This window comes from Cydia pomonella, chromosome 28 (assembly GCF_033807575.1).
Source record: "Cydia pomonella isolate Wapato2018A chromosome 28, ilCydPomo1, whole genome shotgun sequence".
NCBI classification, from domain to species: domain Eukaryota; kingdom Metazoa; phylum Arthropoda; class Insecta; order Lepidoptera; family Tortricidae; genus Cydia; species Cydia pomonella.
In genome coordinates, this window is record NC_084730.1 from 1,570,908 (window position 1) to 1,595,342 (window position 24,435).

The 24,435-nt window shown below is 36.7% G+C and overlaps 1 protein-coding gene across 1 annotated transcript; it reads right to left on the reverse strand.

The window, feature by feature from the left end:
* Nucleotides 1–244: 244 nt before the first annotated feature.
* On the reverse strand, nucleotides 245–24,133 carry LOC133532954 (acidic fibroblast growth factor intracellular-binding protein). Its single transcript, XM_061871840.1, has 11 exons — nucleotides 23,971–24,133; nucleotides 22,222–22,318; nucleotides 21,360–21,461; nucleotides 17,962–18,043; nucleotides 17,517–17,662; nucleotides 16,411–16,510; nucleotides 15,882–16,009; nucleotides 15,500–15,568; nucleotides 14,644–14,730; nucleotides 7,837–7,935; nucleotides 245–3,837 (listed from the first exon to the last, which is right to left on the reverse strand). Exons 1-11 carry the CDS (start codon nucleotides 24,053–24,055, stop codon nucleotides 3,759–3,761), a joined length of 1,074 nt encoding a protein of 357 aa, XP_061727824.1. The 5' UTR covers nucleotides 24,056–24,133; the 3' UTR covers nucleotides 245–3,758.
* Nucleotides 24,134–24,435: the final 302 nt, after the last annotated feature.

Consider the following 24,435-nt stretch of genomic DNA (forward strand, 5'->3'; position numbering starts at 1 on the left):
CAGCGAAATCGTTAGAGCCGTTTCCGAGATCACAGAAATATATATATATATACATACAAGAATTGCTCGTTTAAAGGTATAAGATACCAAAAAAAGCGACCAGCAATATTAAATACAAAAAAAAAACAACAAAAAAGCAATAGCGGTCAGTATTTTTGGAACTTTTGCGCCGGGTACTTGTCGTCTCGGGGATTAACGGAGAATCGTAGGTAGTTTTACGTTTTTGGACAAAGCTTGTTGCGGATTTTGCGTTGTACCTACATTAATGACGAAGCAAAAAAAAAAACAAATATAAAAAAAACACATGAAACTTACACATCAGTTTGTCTCTTTTTCACATATACAATATCATAATATAGATCGTGCCATTCACGAAGACGCTTGCCTTGACTAGTATTATAATGTCATTAAGGATTCGATTAATGAATATATATATATTAATATATATTATTTAATTAATATAGCCAAACAGTAGGAAAAGATGTGAAATTCAATATTTCCATGGGATAGGCTTACAATTTTTTATTTGCCGCCCTTTTGTATGGGTTTAGTCAGTTTGGCAGACTATAAATATTTCCAAAAAACAATTGTACAGTTTAAGCGTCCCCAGCTAGCTCGGTTCTCCATACAAACGTAGTTAAGCTCTCATTTTGAAACGACTAGCTAGATTGCTCTGAAACTTTGTACTTACAATAGGATAAGGTATATCTTAGGGCTGTAATTAGTTATCATTAGATACTATAGAAAAAAAAATACAGCGAATTAAATATTTTCATACGAAACTTGTTTTTTCTCTATTTCGTTTGTTTTATATGGTGGAGCACTAAAACAAAATTAAAAAATAATAATAAATACAGGACATTATTACACAAATTGACTAAGTCCCACAGTAAGCTCAATAAGGCTTGTATTGAGGGTACTTAGACAATGATATATATAATATATAAATATTTAAATACATAGAAAACACCCATGACTCAGGAACAAATATCCATGCTCATCACACGAATAAATGCCCTAACCAGGATTTGAACCCGGGACCATCAGCTTCGTTGGCATGGTCACTACTCACTAAGCCAAACCGGTCGTCAATAAAAGGCTAAGGCAATATAAACTAATTTCAGGTATATATATCATGTATGTGTAAAGTTTCATTACAATCCAATACGTAGTTTTAAAATGAGAACGAAACTGTGTGGGAATGTGGAATTCGGCCGGGCTTGCTCCACGAATATTATAACGGAACTAGATATCGAAAATTAGAAACGATCTTAATTTTGCACACGGAATTTTACCCACCTGTTGCTATCTCTATTCCACGCTCATACTCATTTATTTATTATATTCTTAAAATATTACATGAATAATAATAATAATAATTCAACCTATATACGTCCCACTGCTGGGCACAGGCCTCCTCTCATGCGCGAGAGGGCTCGGGCCCACGCTAGCCCCAATCCGCAAAATATTACATGAAAATATCAGAAAATAAAGTTTTATCATCACATTGTGAATAATAAAATGTGTCACTAGACTTAAATCGACACCGGAATATAAACCGTAATTACCTTTTATATTGTTTTTGAGCTCCCGATATTTCGACGCAGTTACATGCCTCTTGTTCACGGGTAACGGGTGGTGTTACCCGTGAACAAGATGTCCCGTTACCCGTGAACATGATGTCCCGTTACCCGTGAACAAGATGTCCCGTTACCCGTGAACAATATGTCCCGTTACCCGTGAACAATGTGTCCCGTTACCCGTGAACAATATGTCCCGTTACCCGTGAACAATATGTCCCGTTACCCGCGAACAAGATGTCCCGTTATCCGTGAACAAGATGTCCCGTTACCCTTGAACAAGATGTCCCGTTACCCGTGGACAAGATGTCCCGTTACCTGTGAACAAGACGCATGTAACTGCGTCGAAATATCTTGAGCTGAAAAACAATATAAAAAGTAATCACGATTTAAATCCCGGTCGATTTAAGTCTAGTGTAACTAACCGTGAATCATTCAAAACTGTTATAATAAAAATGTATATCTATAATTTATTCAAGGGCATTTATTCGTGTGATGAGCATGGATATTTGTTCCTGAGTCATGGGTGTTTTCTATGTATTTAAGTATTTATAAATATTTATATAGGTATTATATATATCGTTGTCTAAGTACCCTCAACACAAGCCTTATTGAGCTTACTGTGGGACTTAGTCAATTTGTGTAATAATGTCCTATAATATTTATTTATTTTTATTTATTTAATTAAAATTACAATAATCATTATGTTCATTAATATCAAATTACAATTGAAATATTATGTCAAGATTATTAAAAATATCATGTCTGTACATAGTTATACTACGGTATTAATAATTAACATTATTGCATAATATTTTATTTTAAACTAAAAAAAACTTTCAAAACTTGATATTTTTAGCTAAAGAAAGTACGGTATCACGAGAAATTTGCTGTCCTGCCCATGATGCCGGCAGTTAATGATACTGTGCGAGCGGGACAGCTATGTGGTCTTGCGCGTGCAAGAGATACGAACATGCGGGTCAACGTACGAAATCCTTCGTGGTAAGCGTACTTTTATAATAACTTAATTGAAGCAAAGAGAATTTGAAATAGCATTGTCAAAACTTTGTAGCCACAGTAAATTTACTGCCATCTTTCGACACATGATTATAACTTTTCGAACGCCATTTGACTTTGATCCTTATTATTTCACGGATATGTGTTAAATTTGTAAATTATTAAAAAGTGGTGCCATCTTACCGGGCACCACCTAAAGGTTATGGCGCCATCGCTCGAAACTATGCTGCTATTATTATTATTATTAATCATTTATTTCAAATAACAAGGATTCATAATACATGGTTAGTAACAAAATAGTTCATTATCCTATTATCTACGTTAGTATTCTTATATCTAAGATTTTTATATTACTATGGCTATGTACACAAATAAATAAATACTCCATTGCAACAGTGCGCACATCACCCCACTACATTGTAAGAGACACAGCCACTACACAGCATTGTAAGAGATGTGCACACTGCAGCAATGTCGTATATAAGGACAATCAATCCTATCCGCTATCATGGCCAGGATGCGGTTGCGGCTATCCCGCACCCGCCGCACCAGGGACGCGCATTTCTTTCTGATTGTTGCATAAAAGCAGTCAACTCCCGCTTCCGCAAACATCCCTGATGCGCTGCAGAAGCGGGGCAGCCGCATCAGCACCCTGAACGCATTACCTTTGCTACCTACCTATACCTTACCCCTTATACCTTATACCTTTGGCCTTCGATCTATTAGATGGCGCCACTTTTTGATATTTAACAAATTTAAGACATATCAGTAAAAGAATAAGAATCAAAATCAAATGGCGTTCTAATAGTATATTACGATATAAGTGCGAAAAATAGGAAATTCGAAACGAGTGGCGATAAATTAAAACACGACCGAAGGGAGTGTTTTAAATCGACACGAGTTGCGAATTACCTATTCGCACATGTATCGTACGTTTTACAGTACATATGGCCCTTTAAATGTTCGACATAGTAACGTAATATTCTAATTTTCGCACTAATGCGGTAAAGTAGCAACCATATGTACTGTAAAAGATTTAATCATGCGTCGAAAGATGACAGTAAATTTACTTTGGTACAAAATTTTCTTTGACAATCCACCTCTGTTTCAAATTCTCTTTGATTGAAGTTACTGTTTTACTAACTCTGAATTTTCTGGTCTTCAAGCGTGATACATTGTGAGCAAACACTGGCTGACTACTTTCATGTATCTCTCCCAGACGCTCTTCAGATCTGCTTCTCTGTAAATAAAACCAAAAACATAAAAAAAACGTAAACAAATCATCTCACACACACACACACTCTAGATAGATAGATAGATAATCCGTGTATTTGTTTGCCACAATACACACAGGAAATACAATTAATAAAATGACAAAAAAACAGATAATACAAAACTATACGAGAGTAATACACATTTATACAAAATATAAGTAGAAAGAAAAAAAAATACATATAAATAATACTGTTCCATACATATAGGAAATGTTGTGTGCGTCGCAGCAAAACAAAAGGGTTCTGGCTCAGTATTACGCTTCACCCTATGGGAGAGGCACTGATATCCTGCCAGGACCAGATCACGTCAACCAAGATACAGTGTAAAATATGCAATATTCAAATTCTTTAAAAACTAGTCAAGCCTCCATGAGCTAGCAACCCTAGGAAACAGTTCTTGCCAAATCGTGTAGTAAATGTGTGGAACTCTCTATCAGAAACTGTTGTTAGTGCACCGTCGGTGAACTCTTTCAAAAACAGACTAGATACACATTTTAGAAGTTTAAAAAGTGCTAAATATATACAAGTGCTGCGACATACACGCATCAGCTCCAAGAGTTGCTAGTGTAAAAATAAATAAATATTATAGGACATTATTACACAAATCGACTAAGTCCCACAGTAAGCTCAATAAGGCTTGTGTTGAGGGTACTTAGACAACGATATATATAATATATAAATATTTATAAATACTTAAATACATAGAAAACACCCATGACTCAGGAACAAATATCCATGCTCATCACACGAATAAATGCCCTTACCAGGATTTGAACCCGGGACCGTCAGCTTCGTAGGCAGGGTCACTACCCACTAGGCCAAACCGGTCGTCTGTCGGCAGTGTATCAAATAAAATAATAATAATAAGAACATCGACACTATTAGAGCTTGAGAAAGGAGACCTAAGCTCTCCGAAACATGTCGCGCGAGTGACTAAAAAATACGTGAATGTAAACCGTAGAATTATTTTAACCTTTTGAACGCCACGCCTATCGTACGCGGCGCGTAATCGTGAACCTTGTCGGTACGCATGAAGGTTGATATTGGGCTGCAGCCGCGCGCGTCATATGACGTCTTTGGCCGTCAAAAGGTTAATGTTAGTATGTCTCAGAATGCCGGATTTAGAGGTCTGGAGGCCTCGAGCAATAAAGGAGTAGAGGCCCCCTGGCCCCAAATTTTTTTCAAAATAAAATGGTAAATTTTACGAAGTCTATTGTGGGGGCCCCTCTTTTGTGGAGGCCCGGGGCTGTAGCCCCGGTTGCCCTCCCCTAAATCCGGCCCTGTGTCTCACGACAGTTTAAATTCAACGTTGCTGCTCGGCAAATTATAATTTTTTTTAAATTATGAAGTTATAACCACAGATAATTTGGAAATTATACACCTCTATTGTCAAAGAAAACTTTGTAGCGACGTAAATTTACTGCCATCTTTCGACACATAGTTAAAACTTTCAGGACACCATTTGACTTCGATCCTTATTCTTTCACTGATATGTTCAATTTGTTTAATATCACAAAGTGGCGCCATAGAAATGAAGAAAAACATCGTGAGAAAACGGGACTAATATTGGGACCGTGCGAAGTGCATGGTGGGGGTAAGTAAAGCGATCCCGGCGCATAAGGTGGTAAAAATTTGAACTAACTGCGGATAGCGTCTTTAACATTTCGTACAATTATATGGCTCGAAATGAAACTTTGATTTACGATTACTCCTGAAATATTCATTTAAATTGTATGGTGTAAGGGACCATTGTAATCTGTATGAAATGGTTAATATAACTAACGTATTTATTTTGATAATTGTTAATAATGTATCCATGTAAATAGCTTTGCAAATGCCACATATTACGTGATCTTTTTCTAGAAGTTAAGAATGGATATAGTAAGTTATCCTTAAAAGATAGACATTTAACATCGCGGACTTTTTTGTAGACCTATGAATGAGAAACAACCCCACCATACATTGTGTTGTTATAGCTCAAACGGATTAGGCAGCGTTTTCGATTAAAGCTCCTAGCCAGCGTGATTTTTTCCGACAACATCGTTATATTTCAAACAATTTACACAAAACCTTAACAAGTTATATACTTAAGCCTTCCTCAAGAATCACTCTATTGATAGATGAAAGTCGTATGAAAATCCGTTCAGTAGTTTTTAGTTTTGGAGTAGTTTTATAAGATGTAGTGAATTGACGTTTTCCCCTAGACTTGCGGACACTAGGTTTCGTGACAGTCGTGCACGCTCCTAATAGAGGCGCAGTTTCCCCTTTGGGCATTTTGATTGGGCGGGCGATTTTAATAGCCCAGCCTATGCAAGTATTAAGTGAACGTCATCATTTTATAGATATTTGACGTTTAAAATAACACTTTCACTGTGTGATTAGGGACCGTGCGCGTTGGAGGGTCTGCCATCTTGTGGCCTGAATCGGAAACATAAACGTGTACATCGACACTTCACGCCAAATCAAGTGCTGCCATCTACCGTTCTTGTACGTTTTCTTGTGCATAGTATGTTCTGCCATCTTGTTGCCTATACTGGAAGCATAAACTTAACATTTACACCTCGCGACACAAATCTGACGTCTCCTGTGTCCCCTACAGTTTATGCACGCTCACCATAAATAGATAGATAGATAGATAAACCATTTATTCGCTTGCCACAATACACACAACTAAACAAAAAAATTATACAAACAATAGCAACACCAAAATAAAAATTAAATAAAGAACAAAAAGCATCAATAAAAGGTAATGTGTGCTGTGTGCGGTGCAGCAAAACAAAAGGGTTCTGGCTCAGTAATACGCTCCACTCTTTCGGGTGAAGCACTGATAATTCTGCTAGAACCCAGATCACGAACGATTCACGATGTAACAAAAAAAACTTATATATACATAAATATTTAGTAGCATGCCTATAAAATAATAATAAGTGTCGTAGTATGGATTATGTAAAAGTGTGGTGCGTGTTGGTGTATAGTACCTTATTATATCAGATGTCGAGTATAAAACGGCCTACAATAATATAAAGAGTTTGTACACATACAGACTAGATTCGGTAATCTGCAACCAAGTACCCGTGCGGTATTCCTGCAATTTGTTTATTTAAAAGGTACATTTTAAAATGAGACTTAAACGATATGACCATAGTGTCAATGTATTTCTTTTTATAGCAAAGAAGTATTATTTCACAGCACACTAGACCCTACTCATAGTGTTGTGTTCCTGCCGGTGAGTAAGGTTGCCAGAGCTCAACGAGGGTGCGGAGTGTTAGGGTCGGCAACGCGCATGTAACTCCTCTGAAGTTGCAGGCGTACATAGGCTACTGAGACTGCTTACCATCAGGCGAGCCGTATGCTTGTTTGCCACCGACGTAGTATTTAAAAAAAAGAAACCATTTGAAATTCATAGTAGTGTTAGGGGTAATCCATTAATTACATCACACGTTTAGGGGGAGGGAGGGGGTCAAGAAAATGTGACATGTTGTGACAGGGGGCGGGGGGAGTCACAAACTTTGTGACGTCACTTTAACTTCACCAGTATTTATAAAAAAAAAAATTATTCGCTCTACAGTTAAACAACGAGTTTTTAGAACGATAATTGTTTTATGCGATTAATTTTCTTTCCTAGTCGGTTTTGTGTTATAATTACTAATATTTCTTAAGTCCAAAATAGTTTGATAAAATAAATTAGAATGCCGATTTTGTTGAAAAAAAATGCGAAAAGTGTGACGTCACACCAGGGGGGAGGGGTTTGCCAAATGTGACCAAGTGTGACAAGGAGGGGGGGAGGGGTCAAAAAACTTAGAAATTCGTGTGATGTAATTAACGGATGACCCCTTAGTTAAAAGAAATACCTATACCTAAACTTGAACACAAAAAGAAATTCACATGTAGGGTCAATTCCGGCAGAAGGAAGTGGTTTTATAGGTTTTATATTTGGTCGACGCCCAGTATACAGGATGGATTACCTGAGCACGTCCATCTGTAGAGCACATTGCTCGTATGCGCTCAAGAACTGAGCCAAATCGGTGCGTGGCCAGCCGCCTGCTCGTAATGGCTCCACACATCTGTCAAAAGTGTCAAACAATTACTTAATATATAAAAAAACACATAGTAATGTCAATATGGTGTAGATCGTGAGAGTCAGAATGGCGGGTGTACCTAAATAAAATTAAATTAAAACCATACCATAGTTTTGTACCTAATTTGTACTATTTAGTACCTCCTTTAAAAAAAATTTACCTCACGGTACTTAAAGTTATCACCAAAAAACAGTACACCCGCCATCCTGACAGTCAGAATGGCGGGTGTACTTTATTACTCTATGTTCCCGTGGTTTTTGATAAATTCTATAAAAGCCAAATTTTTGTACCTTTGTTGTACCTTTATATTCAATTATAATATGAGTCATTTTATTTGTGCTTTCCAAGTTTTATTTAGTACCTCAAATAGTACAAATTAGGTACAAAAATATGGTATGCTTTTCAATTATTTTTATTTAGGTACACCCGCCATTCTGACTTTCACTGTAGATCGTCTAATAGTCCAAAATCCCAGAGCCGCAAGACCTTACTTATTTGCTCATGAATAAAATGTAATGAATAATTTAGTATTAATATGTACTTTTAATGTCTGCATGCTTGCTATATTGGCCCGACGGCCATTTGTCCGGTAATAGGTGTTAAAGGTTGGAAAAAATAATACTAACTTTTTTAATATTCTCATGGCTGGCTATCAGCAGCTGACTTTTCTCTTTTTGAGTTAGTGTCCAGGCCTCACAGCCGTACATAAGAATAGGCCGAATGACGGTTTTCCAGATTCTTCATTTTGTACTCTTACTGAGAAGCCCGGACACCAACACTTTATGGAGGGCTGCACTACATCGTGTTTGTGTCGGTGACTGTACATCCGAGGTAGCGGAACTTGTCTCCCGGATAGACTGTACCCTCCACATGAATTCCCTCCAGATTTGTACCGTTTCATGTGGACGTATTCAGTTTTTGCTTGATTGATCCTGAGACCTATCTTGGTTGCTTCCTGCTCGAGGACCTTTACCGCCTCCACCACCTCTTCACGGCGTTCCCCTAACAAAGCAAGGTCCTCCGCGTACCCAATCACCTTGTGCCTCCAGCTCTACTCCTATTTCAAGGGTTATCACCTTGCGGACGACATAGGAGTAGAGCTGGGACATAGACACGACGACGAAAGCTCAGTTAGCAGCAAAAAAGCTGGGCATCCTCAACAAGGTGAGGCAGTATTATACACCTTCTTTTTGACGCAGAGGGAATGCTTTTACGCATCATCCCCAGGCCATAGGGTGTCGGCCTATAGTGGGGGGTATGTAGGACTCACAGCTCTCGCACCTTTCTAAGTCAAGAAAAGAGCGTACTCCCATCTTAAAGGCCGGCAACGCACTTACAACCCCTCTGGTGTTGCAGGTGTCCATTGGCGGCGGTAAGTTGAATATATCTCTATATAATCTTTGTACATATAGTAGTAAGTTTATCATAATTGACACTAACAAATTTGTTAGTAAATACCATATGCCTATGGTGTTTTTGACTAAAGGTAAGTGTTACCTTTCAAATTATTACAAGAGACAAATAGCTTTATCGCTATCCTATTTACTTGACATTTCTGCCAAGAATTTGGCAGACAACTCTGCTCCTATTGAGCAGCCCAGTGTGAGCTTGGAATTGGTTCCAGTCATAACCAATGATTTAAACTAGCTGTTAAGACAAAAGATTCTGTCTCTGGCAATTTAGTTTTAAATAAATATAATGAAAAATACTGTAAACATGGAAAGTATATCCACCTGGTGCATCAAAACATTCAATGTATTAGAGGAAAAGATTTACAGATTGAACTTTTTATGAACGATTTTTATGTTGATATTTTATGTATTACTGAACATTGGTTAACAAATAATGAATTAATGCCTCAATTTAATAATCATCAGGTGGGAAGTTCGTTCACCAGAATTAGTTCCATACATGGTGGGTCGTTAATTATATTAAATAGTCAGTTAAAATTTAAGGAACGTAAGGATATTGTATCCATGTCTGTTGAACGGACTATAGAACTAAGTGCAGTAGAATTGGAGCAATTTATTGTTGTCTGTGTGTATAGGCCGCCATTAAGTAATTTTGAAATATTTGAAAGTGTAATGGATTCTGTGCTACTTAAAATATCATCTTCTAGTAAGAAATTATTTATATGCGGCGACTTTAATGTAAATATTTTGGAAAATTCAACAATGTCTTGTAGATTGTTGAATCTATTCAAATCTGGTAATCTCAACCACATGTTTATGGAGCCTACTAGAGTGACTGCTACTAGTGCAACCTGTATAGATAATATTTTCACTGATATTGTTCCTATTACTAAAAAAGTTATCAGTAATTTAGAATCAGACCACTTAGGTCAATTAATGGTATTTGAGACATTAAGGAAAAATACTTTGAGAAAACAAATAACTTTTGTACCAGTAACCTCGGACCGCGTAGAAAGAATGAAGCAAAGTTTAGTTCAGGCGCTACCCTTTTTGTCTTCCGATATGGGTCCAAATAGTATGTATAATTCATTCTTTCACACTTTTATGGATCATTATAATGCGATATTTACTTCAAAATCGGTCGTAGTTAGTGGTGCATCAGTTTTTAGTGAGTGGGCTACTGCGGACTTACATCAACGAAGACGTGCACTGTATGCCTTGTATGAGGAACGGCGGTTTAACACGAGTGATGAATTTAAAGAACATGTCAAGCAATATTCGAAAAAGTTTAAAATAGATTGTCATATAGCTAAGCGAAATTATCTAAGTCAAAGAATAAAAAATAGTACCAACATTATTAAAGCAACCTGGAAAGTAATCAATGTGGAGACTGGTCGCTCGAAACACAGAGTGAATGATTTTAAACTAAATATTGATAACAAAATTATAGATTCCAATTTAGAAGTAGCTACAGAATTTGAAATTTTTTTCACTGACGTACCAGTTTTCACAACTAAGGATTTAAATTCATCACCCTCATCTGCTGTTACTCTATTAAAAGATAACGCTCCAGAGTGTTGCGGAGATTTTCATTTTGAACGTGTTTGTACCTCCGATGTAGTAAAGGCGTTTAATTCGGTTAATGTCAAAAAAACGAATGACCTCTGGGGAGTCTCTGTCCATGCTGTCAAATCCTTAGTAGAAATTATAGCGCCTGACTTAGTAATTATATTTAACAACAGTGTTGATTGCGGCGAGTTTCCTGATTTAATGAAACATAGTAAAATAACTCCTTTATTTAAATCGGGTAGCAACTCTGACCCCACTAACTTTAGACCGATATCTGTGCTACCAACGTTCAGTAAGATTTTTGAAAAATTAATTCTTTCTCAATTAGTACGACATTTTAACGTCAATAATTTAATGCATAATAAGCAGTTTGGTTTTACACGGGGGCGCTCGACAACCGATGCTGGTGTTGAGCTAATTAAGCATATCTTCGATGCCTGGGAGGAGTCACGAGATGCTATAGGTATCTTCTGTGATTTGTCTAAGGCCTTCGACTGCGTTTGTCATGAAACATTAATCAGGAAACTACACTATTATGGAGTTAGAGGAGCGGCACTGGATTTACTTAAGTCCTACTTAAATGGTAGAATACAAAGGGTCGATGTGAATGGACAGCGATCACCGGGGTCATTGGTCTCTATGGGTGTACCACAGGGGTCAATATTGGGACCTTTCCTGTTCCTTATCTACATAAATGACTTGCCATTCCTTGTAAAGACCCACCATGATATAGTATTGTTTGCAGACGACACTTCACTTATTTTCAAAGTCAAACGACAGCAACAAGCTTACAATGATGTAAACGATGCTATTTCTAAAGTAGTAAATTGGTTCAATGTTAATAATTTATTGTTAAATGAGAATAAGACTAAATGTATTAAGTTTGTCACTAGTAATGTAAGGCATGTACAAACAAGTGTCATTGTGAAGGATGAGGAATTGGAACTAGTTGATAGTACAGTTTTTCTTGGTATAACTTTAGATTCTAAACTCCAGTGGGGTCCCCATATTGCTACTCTTTCGAATAGACTGAGTTCTGCAGCTTTTGCAGTAAGCAAAATCCGTCAGTTAACTGATGTCAAAACAGCTCGATTAGTATATTTTAGTTACTTCCATAGCATTATGTCATATGGTATTTTACTGTGGGGTGGTGCTTCAGAGATAAATACCATTTTTGTTCTGCAGAAGAGGGCTATTCGAGCAATATATAAAATGAACCATAGAGACTCACTGAGAGATAAATTTAAGGAAATTGACATCATGACAGTGCACTGTCAATACATTTATGAGAATATTCTGTATGTGCATAAAAATATTGCCGATTTTAAGAAAAATTGTGACATTCATAATATTAATACTAGAAATAAACATAAGCTCGCCGTGCCCTTCACTCGGCTCCATAAAATTAAAAAATCATTCATGGGTAATTGTGTGAGATTTTATAATAAACTTCCAAACCATATTACTGAGTTACCAATTAATAAATTTAAGAATCATGTAAAGCGTAAACTTATTTCTAAAGCTTATTATACCACACAAGACTACATGAATGATAAAACAACGTGGGATTAATTGTGATTCGAAATGATTAATTATTTATTATATTTGAATAATGATGATGAAATGGATATTCCAATGCATGTATTTCCTTTGTTGTTTTTATTATATTTGTTTGACATTTAGAATTTATTCTAGAAACAATCTAGACAAGTATTTTTTATACATTTTTTTTGTATGACTGTATTTTGTGAAAGTTTTAGTATTAAATTTGATCTATGAATTATATTCATTAGTATTATATATGGAATAATATTTACAACATCAATAAATTGCTCTGATAATTAGATTAAGATAATTATATGTAATACTGTCTTACTATTCATAAGTGCTTGTTGCTAGGCCTACATGAATAAAGTATATTTGAATTGAATTGAATTAATCGCTTACCATCAGGTGATCCGTCTGCTCGTTTGCCTCCTCTACCATAAAATATAAAAAAAAAAGTCAGAAAGGAGAGAGAAGACTACCCACTAAACCCTCTGCGGCGTTACACCCTCCTGCCGGTTTGGGGAGCATCGTGGGGTCGCTAGCATTCATCCATGGTGCTCCCCAGGTCGCTAAGTTCGTTAGCACCCTCGCGCCTAAGGAGGAGGGGTTGGCAACGCTACAACCCCTCCCCAGACGGGTAGAGCCATATTGTGGGTCCCCTCCCCGTAGCTCTACTGAGGAAGCAGACGGTTAATGTACTGCAACCTCCTTCTTCCCCTTCGCATATATTTATGAGAATATTCTGTATGTACATAAAAACATTGCCAGTTTTAAGAAAAACTGTGAAATACATAATATTAATACTAGAAATAAGCATAAGCTCGCAGTGCCCTTCACTAGGCTCCATAAAATTAAGAAATCATTCATGGGTAATTGTGTAAGATTTTACAATAAACTTCCTAATATTATAACTGAATTGTCTGTTAGTAAATTTAAAAGTTATGTAAAACGTAAGCTTATCTCTAAAGCCTATTATAGCACACAAGACTACATGAATGATGAAACACCGTGGGATTAAGTGTGATTGTAAAGAATGAATTATTTATTGTTATGTTATTAATGATGAAATTGATAATTCAATGTATATAATATATACCGTATTTTTTGACATTTAGATTTTATTCTAGAAAGGTTCTAGACTAGTATTTTTATACAATTTTGATGTTTGACGATCCTTTTGTGAAATTCTTATTATTAAGTTTACCATATCTATAATAGTTCAATGTTTTTTTAGAACAATAATAACTGCATCAATAAATTGCTCTGATATTTAGATTAAGATGATATTTGTAAAATTTGACGATTTAAAAGTGCTTGTTGCTAGGCCTATTTGAATAAAGAATATTTTGACTTGACTTGACTTGACTTGACTCGCCTGCGCCGTAGCGGGTGTGCGTTCACAGTATTATACACCTAGGCAGCTGCTCGACCTTTACCAAGTACAAGTCCGATCGTGTGTGGAATACTGTTCACATCTGTGGCATGGTTCAGCCAAATACCAGCTTGAGGCGCTCGAGTCAGTCGAGAGGAGGGCCAAGTGAATCATTAATGACGATTGACGACGATCTGACGAATGATCGACTTCAAAGTCTGGAGCATCGTCGCAAGGTTGCCAGCCTAACGATCTTTTATAGGATACATTTCGGAGAGTGTGCCGAGGAACTGCACAACCTTATTCCTCCGTCCCCATTTCACCATCGGATTACCAGACAATAGGCACTCCGGCATCGCTTCATGGTAGGTATTCCACAAAAACGCACGAAGAGTTTCGCTTCAACATTCCTTATGCGAGCTGCCAAGGAGTGGAATGCCCTGCCCGAGTCTGTGTTTCCGTATGAGTACAATCTGAATATCTTCAAGGCTAGAGTAAATAGGTATCTCATAGGTAAGCGTGCTCCACCGTAGACCGCATCATCACTTACCATCAGGTGTGTTCGTGGTCAAACGCCTGCCTATCCTCCATAAAAAAAAAACATGCTCTAGAGCCAGGTTGAAGAGTACAGGCGACAGGGCATCACCCTGCTTTAGGCCGGTTATTACTGTGAATTCGTCCGTCAGTTCTCCACCAACTCCAAGAAAACACGTTACATATAAATCATAGTACATTAAATTTAAACAAGTAAACAAATTCCAGTTATAATAAAACAAATAACTATTATTGTACCTTTCCAGGAGGTCAATAAAGAGTGACCTCAGCTCTCTTCCGCGATGCAGGTTGCACGCCAGGCCCACTAAAGCTCTCGTATATAACCTGCAAGAATATATACACATCAATGTGTATTCAAAACGTGCATTTCATTAATTTCAGTGATTGTACACTTTTGTTTGTGTTTGTCATTCATTCACCGTTACTTCTGTTTTACTCATTTCCTCAAAGGTTAACTGGAAGAGATCCCATACAGGGATAAGTTCGCCTTTGTTGTATTTAATTTACTCTGTAACTGTGTTTTTCGTGTTTTTATTTCTATGTACAATAAAGTATATACATACATACATACATACATCTATTAAGTTTGAACTAGGCCATTTTTGAAATCTCCACTCCACACACAATTTTAATTTTTTTTTTTAATTCTATGATATGATATGATATGATATTTATTGGTAAATATTTACATTTACAAGTCATTTTATATACAATTATCTTGTGATAGATTTTACATTGGATGTCTATTACATTATTTATTTACTATACTCATGTATTAATTCTATACGGAGCGCTTTTGATTGTAATCGAGGAAAAAATAGTATTTTTCTATTTTTAATATTTGTGTAAAGGTAACAAAATGGATGACACTGGATGGCGCCACTATTTGATATTTAACAAATTTAATACATATCAGTGTAAGAATAAGGATCATAGTCAAATGACGTTCTAAAAGTTGTAATCATGTGTCAAAAGATGGCAGTAAATTTACGTGGCTACAAAGTTTTCTTTGACAATACACGTCTATTTCAAATTCTCTTTGGTTTTATTAATGTAAACGCACATGTGCGTTGCCGGTATTTATTGCGAGTACCTGAAGTTCAGTTCTAGCTCTTGGTATGACTTCTCCAATAGCTTTGGTTTCAGACGCATACATATCAAGCTGAAACAAAGGAAGTATATAGTCTAAGCTGCTTAAGTATAAATTTTTAATTGATATTTGTTATTTTGAAATTAATGGCGCCATACATCTCATGACTGGAGCAAAAAACCATAGTTTTAATTGGTTAATAATATTGAAACCAATTGCAGTAGCTTTCATTAAATACATAGAAAACATAAAGGATGAATAGGACATTCAACTTTTAAAGCTTAAAGCGGTAGAAATTTTACAGATGTCGGTGAAATATCAAAAATACTCCAAATTTTCTCTTAAATGTCCCATGATTGGTGCCGTTAACACAGGCATGGCTTACTGTTTGTGTTCCTTCTCCTTGTCCAGCAGGATGCGCAGTTCCCTCAGTTCTAACAAGAACTCGCGGTCCATCTCTGTGTCGTAGTACTCAGGACCCGTGCACGAATACGTCCAAGAAGTCATTATTGACTGTCGAAAAAACATCAATAAAAAAAGTGGAAAAATAACTGCCTTGGGTGAGACTTGAACTCACGGTCAGCGCTCTGCCAACTGAGCCACCAAGGGGTCATCCATAGCCAGCAAATTTTCCCACCATATGTACCATCATACCTAGCGACATCTACCGTAAGAGCGTTACACTTAAACGGCTACCGGAGTTCCAAGTCATATCGTAAATTCACCAGTTACGATGTACTAAATTAATATTTATATTTATTCTAAGTAAAGTAGTTAAAAATTAAAACATAAATAGTTGTTGCTTGTTCCACCACAGAGTATCATCAGCATCATGTAATTAGGTAATGAATTCAATGCCAGATGGCGCTATTGCTATGGTTAATGCCAATAACGACAACGTGTCGTGAACGCACCTGAGCGCAGTGGTAGAAGTCGTTGAAGCACAAATACTGTAGCTTGCGTTTGGTGGTCTCGAATCGCATGCACGCTATGAACACCACAGCGCCATATTTTCTATAACAAAGAAGAACACACACACACACACTTTGAAATACAGAGGGAACTTCAAAAACATTTTTACCGTTTTGTAACAATGTTTTATAAATCATTTTTAACAAAAGCCGTTGCGGTATTTTAATATTGCATTATGGTTGAATGTGAAATCTCCCAACTTAGACGTAACCGGGTTACGGTTCACGACAGCATGTCTTCATAGTAATATTAGTAAACTTACTTGGCTCCGACATGTCGCAGCCAAGTAAGTTTTACTGCAAGTAAGTTTTGGTCGCGACAGTAAGATAATCAATCTAATATTGGCGACTACATTACAAGGCATCTCCTCGACGTATGAAACTCGCGGCGCACGTTCTCGACCTGCCACCCGACGACAACGTGTCGTCACTGTAAACTTAGCAAGAGGCTCTGACAGTAAGAGCGTCGACCTGATATTGGAGAACGTTACTAACGCAACGTACGTTTAACTGCCACCTCACGACAACGTGTCGTCATTGTAAACTTAACAAGTGGCTCGGACAGTAAGAACGTCGATCTAATATTGGCGACGACGTTGCCACGCATCTCCTCGACGCCGCTTTACTTCGCGACAACGTGTCATTATAAAATTATTCACTAAGAGGCAGTAATTTTAGGGAAGCAGACCTTATATATTTGAAACATTGAAGCTTAATATAAACTAATTTTACGGTTTAAACTCACGTGTTTTTAGCCACTCGCGCGACATGCAGCGTGCGACGAGGCGAGCAGCAGTACGCAAAGCACGGTCGTCGTGAACGCTGCACGCACTGTTAGCGCTTGAGAAAGGAGACCTAGGCTCTCCGAAAAATGTCGCGCGAGTAATTAAAAACACGTGCGTTTAAACCGTAAAATTAGTTTAATGCTAGTATGTCCCACGACAGTTTAAATTCGGACATTGTAGCTTGAAAAAGACCCTAAACTTTATTTAATAAAACACTTTTTGTATAATTAAATATTATAAAACACTATACAAATGTGAACTTACTTAGCAAGCGGTTCGGACAGTAAGAACGTGGATCTAATATTGGCGACGACGTTGCCAGGCATCTCCTCGACGCCCCGAAACACGCGGCGCACGTTGTCGAACTGCCGCCGGCAGCAGCGCAGCGGCGCGCCCGAGCGCTCCGCCACCTGACGACAACGTGTCGTCGTTATTTTTCTTTTCATATTTTGATTTGTAAGTGATATCACGGTCAATATCCCGGTGGATATACTCGTAAGTCTAGTAAAACTAACCGTGAATCACTCAAAACTGTTAATAAGGAGTGTACAGGTTTTTAAAGGGTCGGCAACGCGCATGTAACACCTCTGGAGTTGCAGGCGTCCATAGGCTGCGGTGACTGCTTACCATCAGGCGGGCCGTATGCCTGTGGGGTTAGTGTCGGCAACGCGCATGTAACTCCTCTATACTCAACATATTTACCACTCACCTCATCCAAATCTTTTCTATGCCGCGACGACAGTTTTCGCCCGAGCAGCTCCCTTATTACTGCATCGTCCAACTCATAATACCTGAAGCCGAACATATCATTTAATATTTACAAGGCATACTTTCAATTAGATTAACAGTCTGTTAATTACATGTGTTTGGTTAGCAGTAAAATTTACTAACAAACAAAAACTGTTCTTCATAGCGGCGCATCATGCGCCGCGTGCGGGGGAGTAACAAACAACAGCATTCTGGACGTGATCGCTAGCAGTTTAGACTCTCCCATAGCTAGACACTGGAATAATCTGCATGTAATTAATTAATAGGCATAATTTTAACCATTATTAAAATTTATTTTGTGATTATATGTAACGCTAAAATGTACCTTTTTATTTGTATAGGATTTAAATTTAATTTTAAACATTTTATTGTAATATGGATCATTTGTTATCTGTAATAAAGAATTGAATTTAATTAAATTGAATTGAATAGCAGTAAGACAGAAACACTGAGAAAATTTCAACTACATATTTATCTATAACGGTTTTTGACGGTTTTAAGATTATTATAATGGAATATTTACCCAGGTATTTATAAATGTTGTTATGTATTTTTTTCTACTCGCGTACTTTTATTTGTCATTTAAAGGGTCGTGCACACATCTTTAAAACCCTACCTTATAGTTCTCAAGACAAGTCTTTAGTCTATTCCCCAAAAACGCATTTTTGCATACACGCAGTATCTTTTTGGTACTTTTCGATACTTCGTGTAATTACCACTTAAAGAATATTGTATGAAATACATTGTTGCCAACCTTATTTTAAATGTCATCTGTGACAAATAAGTGAACCATAGACAAGTGTTTTTAATTTTATTCATTCATTTTCCCGCCCATACCCTACATTCTGTTACTTCTTGAATGAGGTTATTGTGGTTGTCGAATAAAAACTTAACTTTTGTGTTAAATAACAGTATGTATTTCGAGTGAAATGGATGGATGAAGACGAAAACTTAGTGTCTACGCCTGAAGAATTATCAGTGATGGCCCAAGAAGTCACAAAAAATTTTCTGCCTTCAAAATCGATATAGATGAAATGAAAAATATTTGTTAAATTTACAATTTTATTTCAAAGTAAATTCTTCGTCGTAGAAAAAGTATTGCATGCAACGTTGTTTAACTGAGTCAAAAAATACTCGTGGCGTCTTTATTAACAATTTTCGGCTTCGCCGCTCAATTCTTACTCACACCACTCACCTTTTTTGACCTCTCTTAAACAACGGTTGCATAAAATACTATTTCATGTCCTTTTGTCCGGGTCTGCCTAAAACGTAGTCTGACTAATTCGCGTTATGCCTAGACCAACCGAGAAATAGTCGCACTAAGACTTAGGCCTAATGAGTTTTTGTCCAAATGCGAATATGGCACAGTGAGACATATACTTATGTATTACGTTTTTATCCAAAAGCTCCTATAATAGATTTTTTCTAATTGTTTATTTTCCAAAAACATTTCCTCTTAAACGTAACTAGACGGAGCCCCGCTAAGCGGGGCTCCTATTTCTGGGCAGTTTGCCCTTCGGGCATCTGAAGCTACCTAACGAACCTAACCTATCTATTGACTAATTGTGACTACCCTGAAAACATTACACTTTGGGGGAAAAACGACTACGAATTTCTGCTACTCACTGATAATTAGGCGTATCGCGAAATGGACAAACAGCTACTTAGGCTTACTGCGTTTGGGACATATTGCGAAATAGGTAATATAAGTAATAGGTCAATAGATAGATAGATAGATAAAATCTTTATTCAACCACAACTTACATGCTTTGTGACACAAACAAATAACAAGAGAGAAAGAAAATTGACAAGAGACAAAGAAAAAGTAACATACAGTTTGACACTAATATCAATAATTACGTCAACAATCAAATGTATTACGTGTCTTATTTTAAGATTAATAGAGATATTAGTAGAGGGTCATGTGTTGTGGTAAAGAATAGGCGCTGACTCAGCATACATGCTGCGGAGACCACAGCGCTGATCTTCCGTCAGAACCTTAAAACCTACACTAATAAACGACTGGATATGGATGACTCAAGGTAACGGTTCTAAGCTTACTTTTAGCTTGCGACAAGGACAGCCGGAATCGCCACCAGCGGTCTTCAGCGGCGACCGACGATTTCACTCCACAACTCCCGGACTGGAAGGTAACTTCGCCCTACACTGTTCTTTTACACTCAAGCTCAACTCAGTAATTTAATTTTATCGCAACACAACTTTCTTGCTCAACCGACCCCTAAATTTCATTCCCTATCGCCCCTTTTTTTTCGACATACAGTCCACTCTTTCGCTAGTGAACATTTTGGATACCTTAAAACCTACACTAATAAACGACGAATAGCGATTTAGACGAATAGCGAATTTCAAATGAAGTTTTGTCATAACGCGAATTAGTCAGACTACGTTTTAGGCAGACCCGGACAAAAGGTTGTTACTATAAATGTTGTATTGACTTGTAAAAGAGCCCTTGAGGCCTAAGAGGTCAAACCAAGATAAGGTGACGATATTGGTAGCCCAGATGGTGCACGGATCATTTTAAACGTCAAACTTCTATGACATAATGACGTTTACTTGACACCTGCACCGTCTGGGCTATCAAAATCGCTGCCAACATCTCTTGGTCTGACTCTAGATATTTTTTTCGTGACTTCTTGATTTTTAACTGTAGAATTTGGCCTCGTCCCAAAATTTGGTCATCATCATCAACACCAAATTTCAACCCCCAGTTCCGAATTTTAAATATGGCCGTCTCGTAAAATAGCAAATCTGACATAACCACTTGTTGTTGGTCTCACACTTCATTATTATTTGTATTTTATTTTTGTGTCTAAACCTGTGTGTTACTGTTTTTTGTCCCGAATAAAAAGAAAAATAACCAGTTACCATGACTTACTCGTCGTATTCATTAAATCATAAAGAAATAAGAAGTACATAGAGTGCTCAGTCCATACATCAGTTTTGGTGCCAAACCGCTTATTATTTTCGTAGTCGACATCTAGCGTCGAGTAGCGGAACTCTCAGTACTGCTACTCGACAATAGATATCGCGGTAAACAAAAAGTCTAATGCTCAACGATTTTCAGTTAATATTATAACCAGAGTAAGCGTAGAAGTTGAAAATAGAGTTCCGGAGCATTAGGCTTTGTTTGCCGCGACATCTATTGTCGAGTAGCAGTACTGAGAGTCCCGCTACTTGACGCTAGATGTAGACTACGAAAATAATACTATTTTTGGTAACAAAACCGTTGTATGCAGTGAGCACTCTTGGTCTTCTTTATTCTCTTTGACTAAACCGAGTAGCCCTAGGAGCGAGTAGTTAAAAAAAACTTGCACTCACTTCTCAATGAGCATCTGCTTGGTAGCTTCATCTATCTGGAACACCATCTGCTCCGACAGCTTGGTCGGCACTGTGAGGAGTCGCTCCAGCAGCGCAAATGTCCTAGAAATGAAAAAAATATTTTATGATTTTTTTATGAAATTAAATTGTATTTTTTATTTAGTACAATAATATAACCTTATAAACCATTAATAATGTAAACTAAAACTAAAATATAACTAAATTAAATCTAAAACTAAAAAAATAAACTAATTATTTTTATTTTATTTAATGCATGTTAGTTATAAAATGTAATGTTTTGAAAAGATGTGTCCCGCCCTGTTTCTTGCCAGCTCCATATTGGGATACCCTCCTACAATTTAGGAGGGATTTAAATCTTCTCGACAACTGGCCCATATATAATCTTAAAATATAAATATCATTTTGACGACGCAATTTTCGGTTGCGCCACCTGTTCTGGTGCGGGATTCGGCAGATTCCCACGAAACCGCCGAAATATCACACCTTCCAGCCAGAAATCCGCGCTCGCGATGGTTTCCAGCAGCGGCCGCGGGACGCGCACCACAAACGAGCTGAAGTGCACGTAATGCCGCGATCGGATGCCGCAAGAGAATTTTGGGCCTTATGAGGGTAAGGGTCCAACAAGAGAATTTTGTGATGTCTAGAGGAATGACTCATATTAAATAAAAATAACACTTTCAATATCTCTGGGTTAGCGTTATTCATAACTACGAGTATTCCAAATTTCAATTTGATAGCTTCTTGAGGTATTTAGAAATGTCACAGACACACGGACAGAGTCCCACCATAAGGGTTCCTTTTTACCTTTTTAGTATGGATTCCTATAAAGGGTTTTGCTCACCTGTAGTGATCCAGCACATCGCTGGCGATGAGCTCCACGGAGGCCCCCATCTGCTTGGCGACGCCGCGCTGGTGCAGCGTGGACACTGCTTCGCTAGCTACCAACAAAACAATTTGGCTGACCTCATATTTGGTTTGCTGAGATATTGTCTGCCCACAAAACATTCATAGGAGATATGCTTTTTCTACGAGATTTTTCATTGCTCCGGGTCATTTTCTATACAACAGGCTTAACTAAACTTTAGATTTATATACACTTAGCGTAAGGAAACGCTCCGAAAAGGGTTTCTCTGGGTTTACAATAGGATAAATAGAATATTTATTCGATTAATGTATTATAGTATTAAATTGCTAAATTGTATTATGTACTCTGTAAGTGAAAATTAATTTATATGAACAATGTTTGCCATATATGTTGTGTATAATGTGTAAGTAGGGCATCCAATATTGGACGATTCTCAATACCAGCATTCAAATTTGAACTGTCTGGCCTTGTGGGTAGGAACCCTGCGTATGAAACCGATGTTCCTGGGTTCAAATCCTGGTAAGGACATTTATTTGTGCGATGAGCACTGAGACATGGATATTTTCTATGTATTTAAGTATTTGTATATTATGTATATATACTTATTGTTGTCTGAGTACCCACAACGCAAGCCTTCTTGGCTTACCATGGGACTTATTCAATTTGTGTAAGAATATCCCTACAATATTTATTTATTTAAATTTGATATTGGTCTTCAATTCCAGAATTAATATGGTACTGAAGTTTCACTATATAAAAATCTTTTTATAAGGTAAATACAGTTGATAATCAAATAAAATGGGCCGTTTTTAATATTTTGTTACACATGTACAATTTCTATAAATTTATTCATTTTTTGTACCATTACCAGTTACCAGTTTTTGTGGTAATTTCATTCCTTTTTTTAACTAAATGAAATAAATCCGATACCAGAATTCCCATATTTCATCCTCTTAAGTTCCCGTATTGAACTATCGGAAAAATATTACGATATTTCATAATTCCAGTATTCATGCCCTAGCAATATGTATTAAAAACATGATTGTAAATTGTTACTTAGTAATAAATTGAAAAGAGATGGCGGGATGACCTCGACGCTTTTTGCAGAGACTGGCGGGAACAGACTTCAAACCGTGATGAGTGGCGGAAAAAAGGGGAGGCCTTTGCCCAGCAGTGGGACACAAAATAGGCAATAAAATAAAAAAAATTGAAACTGAATATGTGTTGTTCCAAAACTATTTTTGATTGATATATTTCAGTCATTAATTTCTATTTGATTAAAAAATAAAGTATATCATGTTACTTTAAAAATAATGTGATTTATCATTGTTGTCTTAAGATTATGAAGTTTTATTATCAGCGGGGAAATATACCAAATTACAATGTATAAAATGTTTATTACATACAAAAAGACATAAAACCGTTACAAAAAGATTGGCCATAAGTATTTGGCGATTGTTACGTTTTTTACGTTCACTGTAGGTAAATAATATGGAACATAAATCTTATGGAATTTTTTCTAATATTTCAGATGATATAAAAGTTATTATACATATATGCAATATGCATTAAATTGATTTTCATTAAATTTGTTCTTATATGACTTCCTGGTACTTTAAGGACTTATTTTTATAAATAATCTACGATGTCCGTGATTGCTTTAAGTATTTATTAATAGATAAGACTGATGGAACTCACCGATTAGAAAACGAGCTTAATACTTACATGAGCAACCTTCTATCCATAACTGATATATTTCAGGATCTATTAAAGTGTAATTACTAACGAATACATCCACCTCTGTGTACATTTTGTAATTATTTTAATGTTTTTATACAATTACAATAAGAAAACACGGCGACTTTGAAAGATCCAAGATCTGTCAGACTGTTTCACAGATTTCGCTACGTTCCGATCACTCGCAACTGCATAGCACGAAATATATTTTTCAATTCATTGGTACCAAAATTGGTACACATTACATTTGTTCTGATTTCATAATTACGATGTGATCAAACTATTATTTACACACATGATGATTATTTTTCCTTTTTTTGAGGATCTATAAGTAAAGTATTAAAGACCTTTTATAAACAAATAATAAATTTTTCTCAATGTACTATATAAACGCAAAACTCGTGACGATGTGTTCTGAAACCAGTTTATATATGAGTAATAATAATTGTTTTA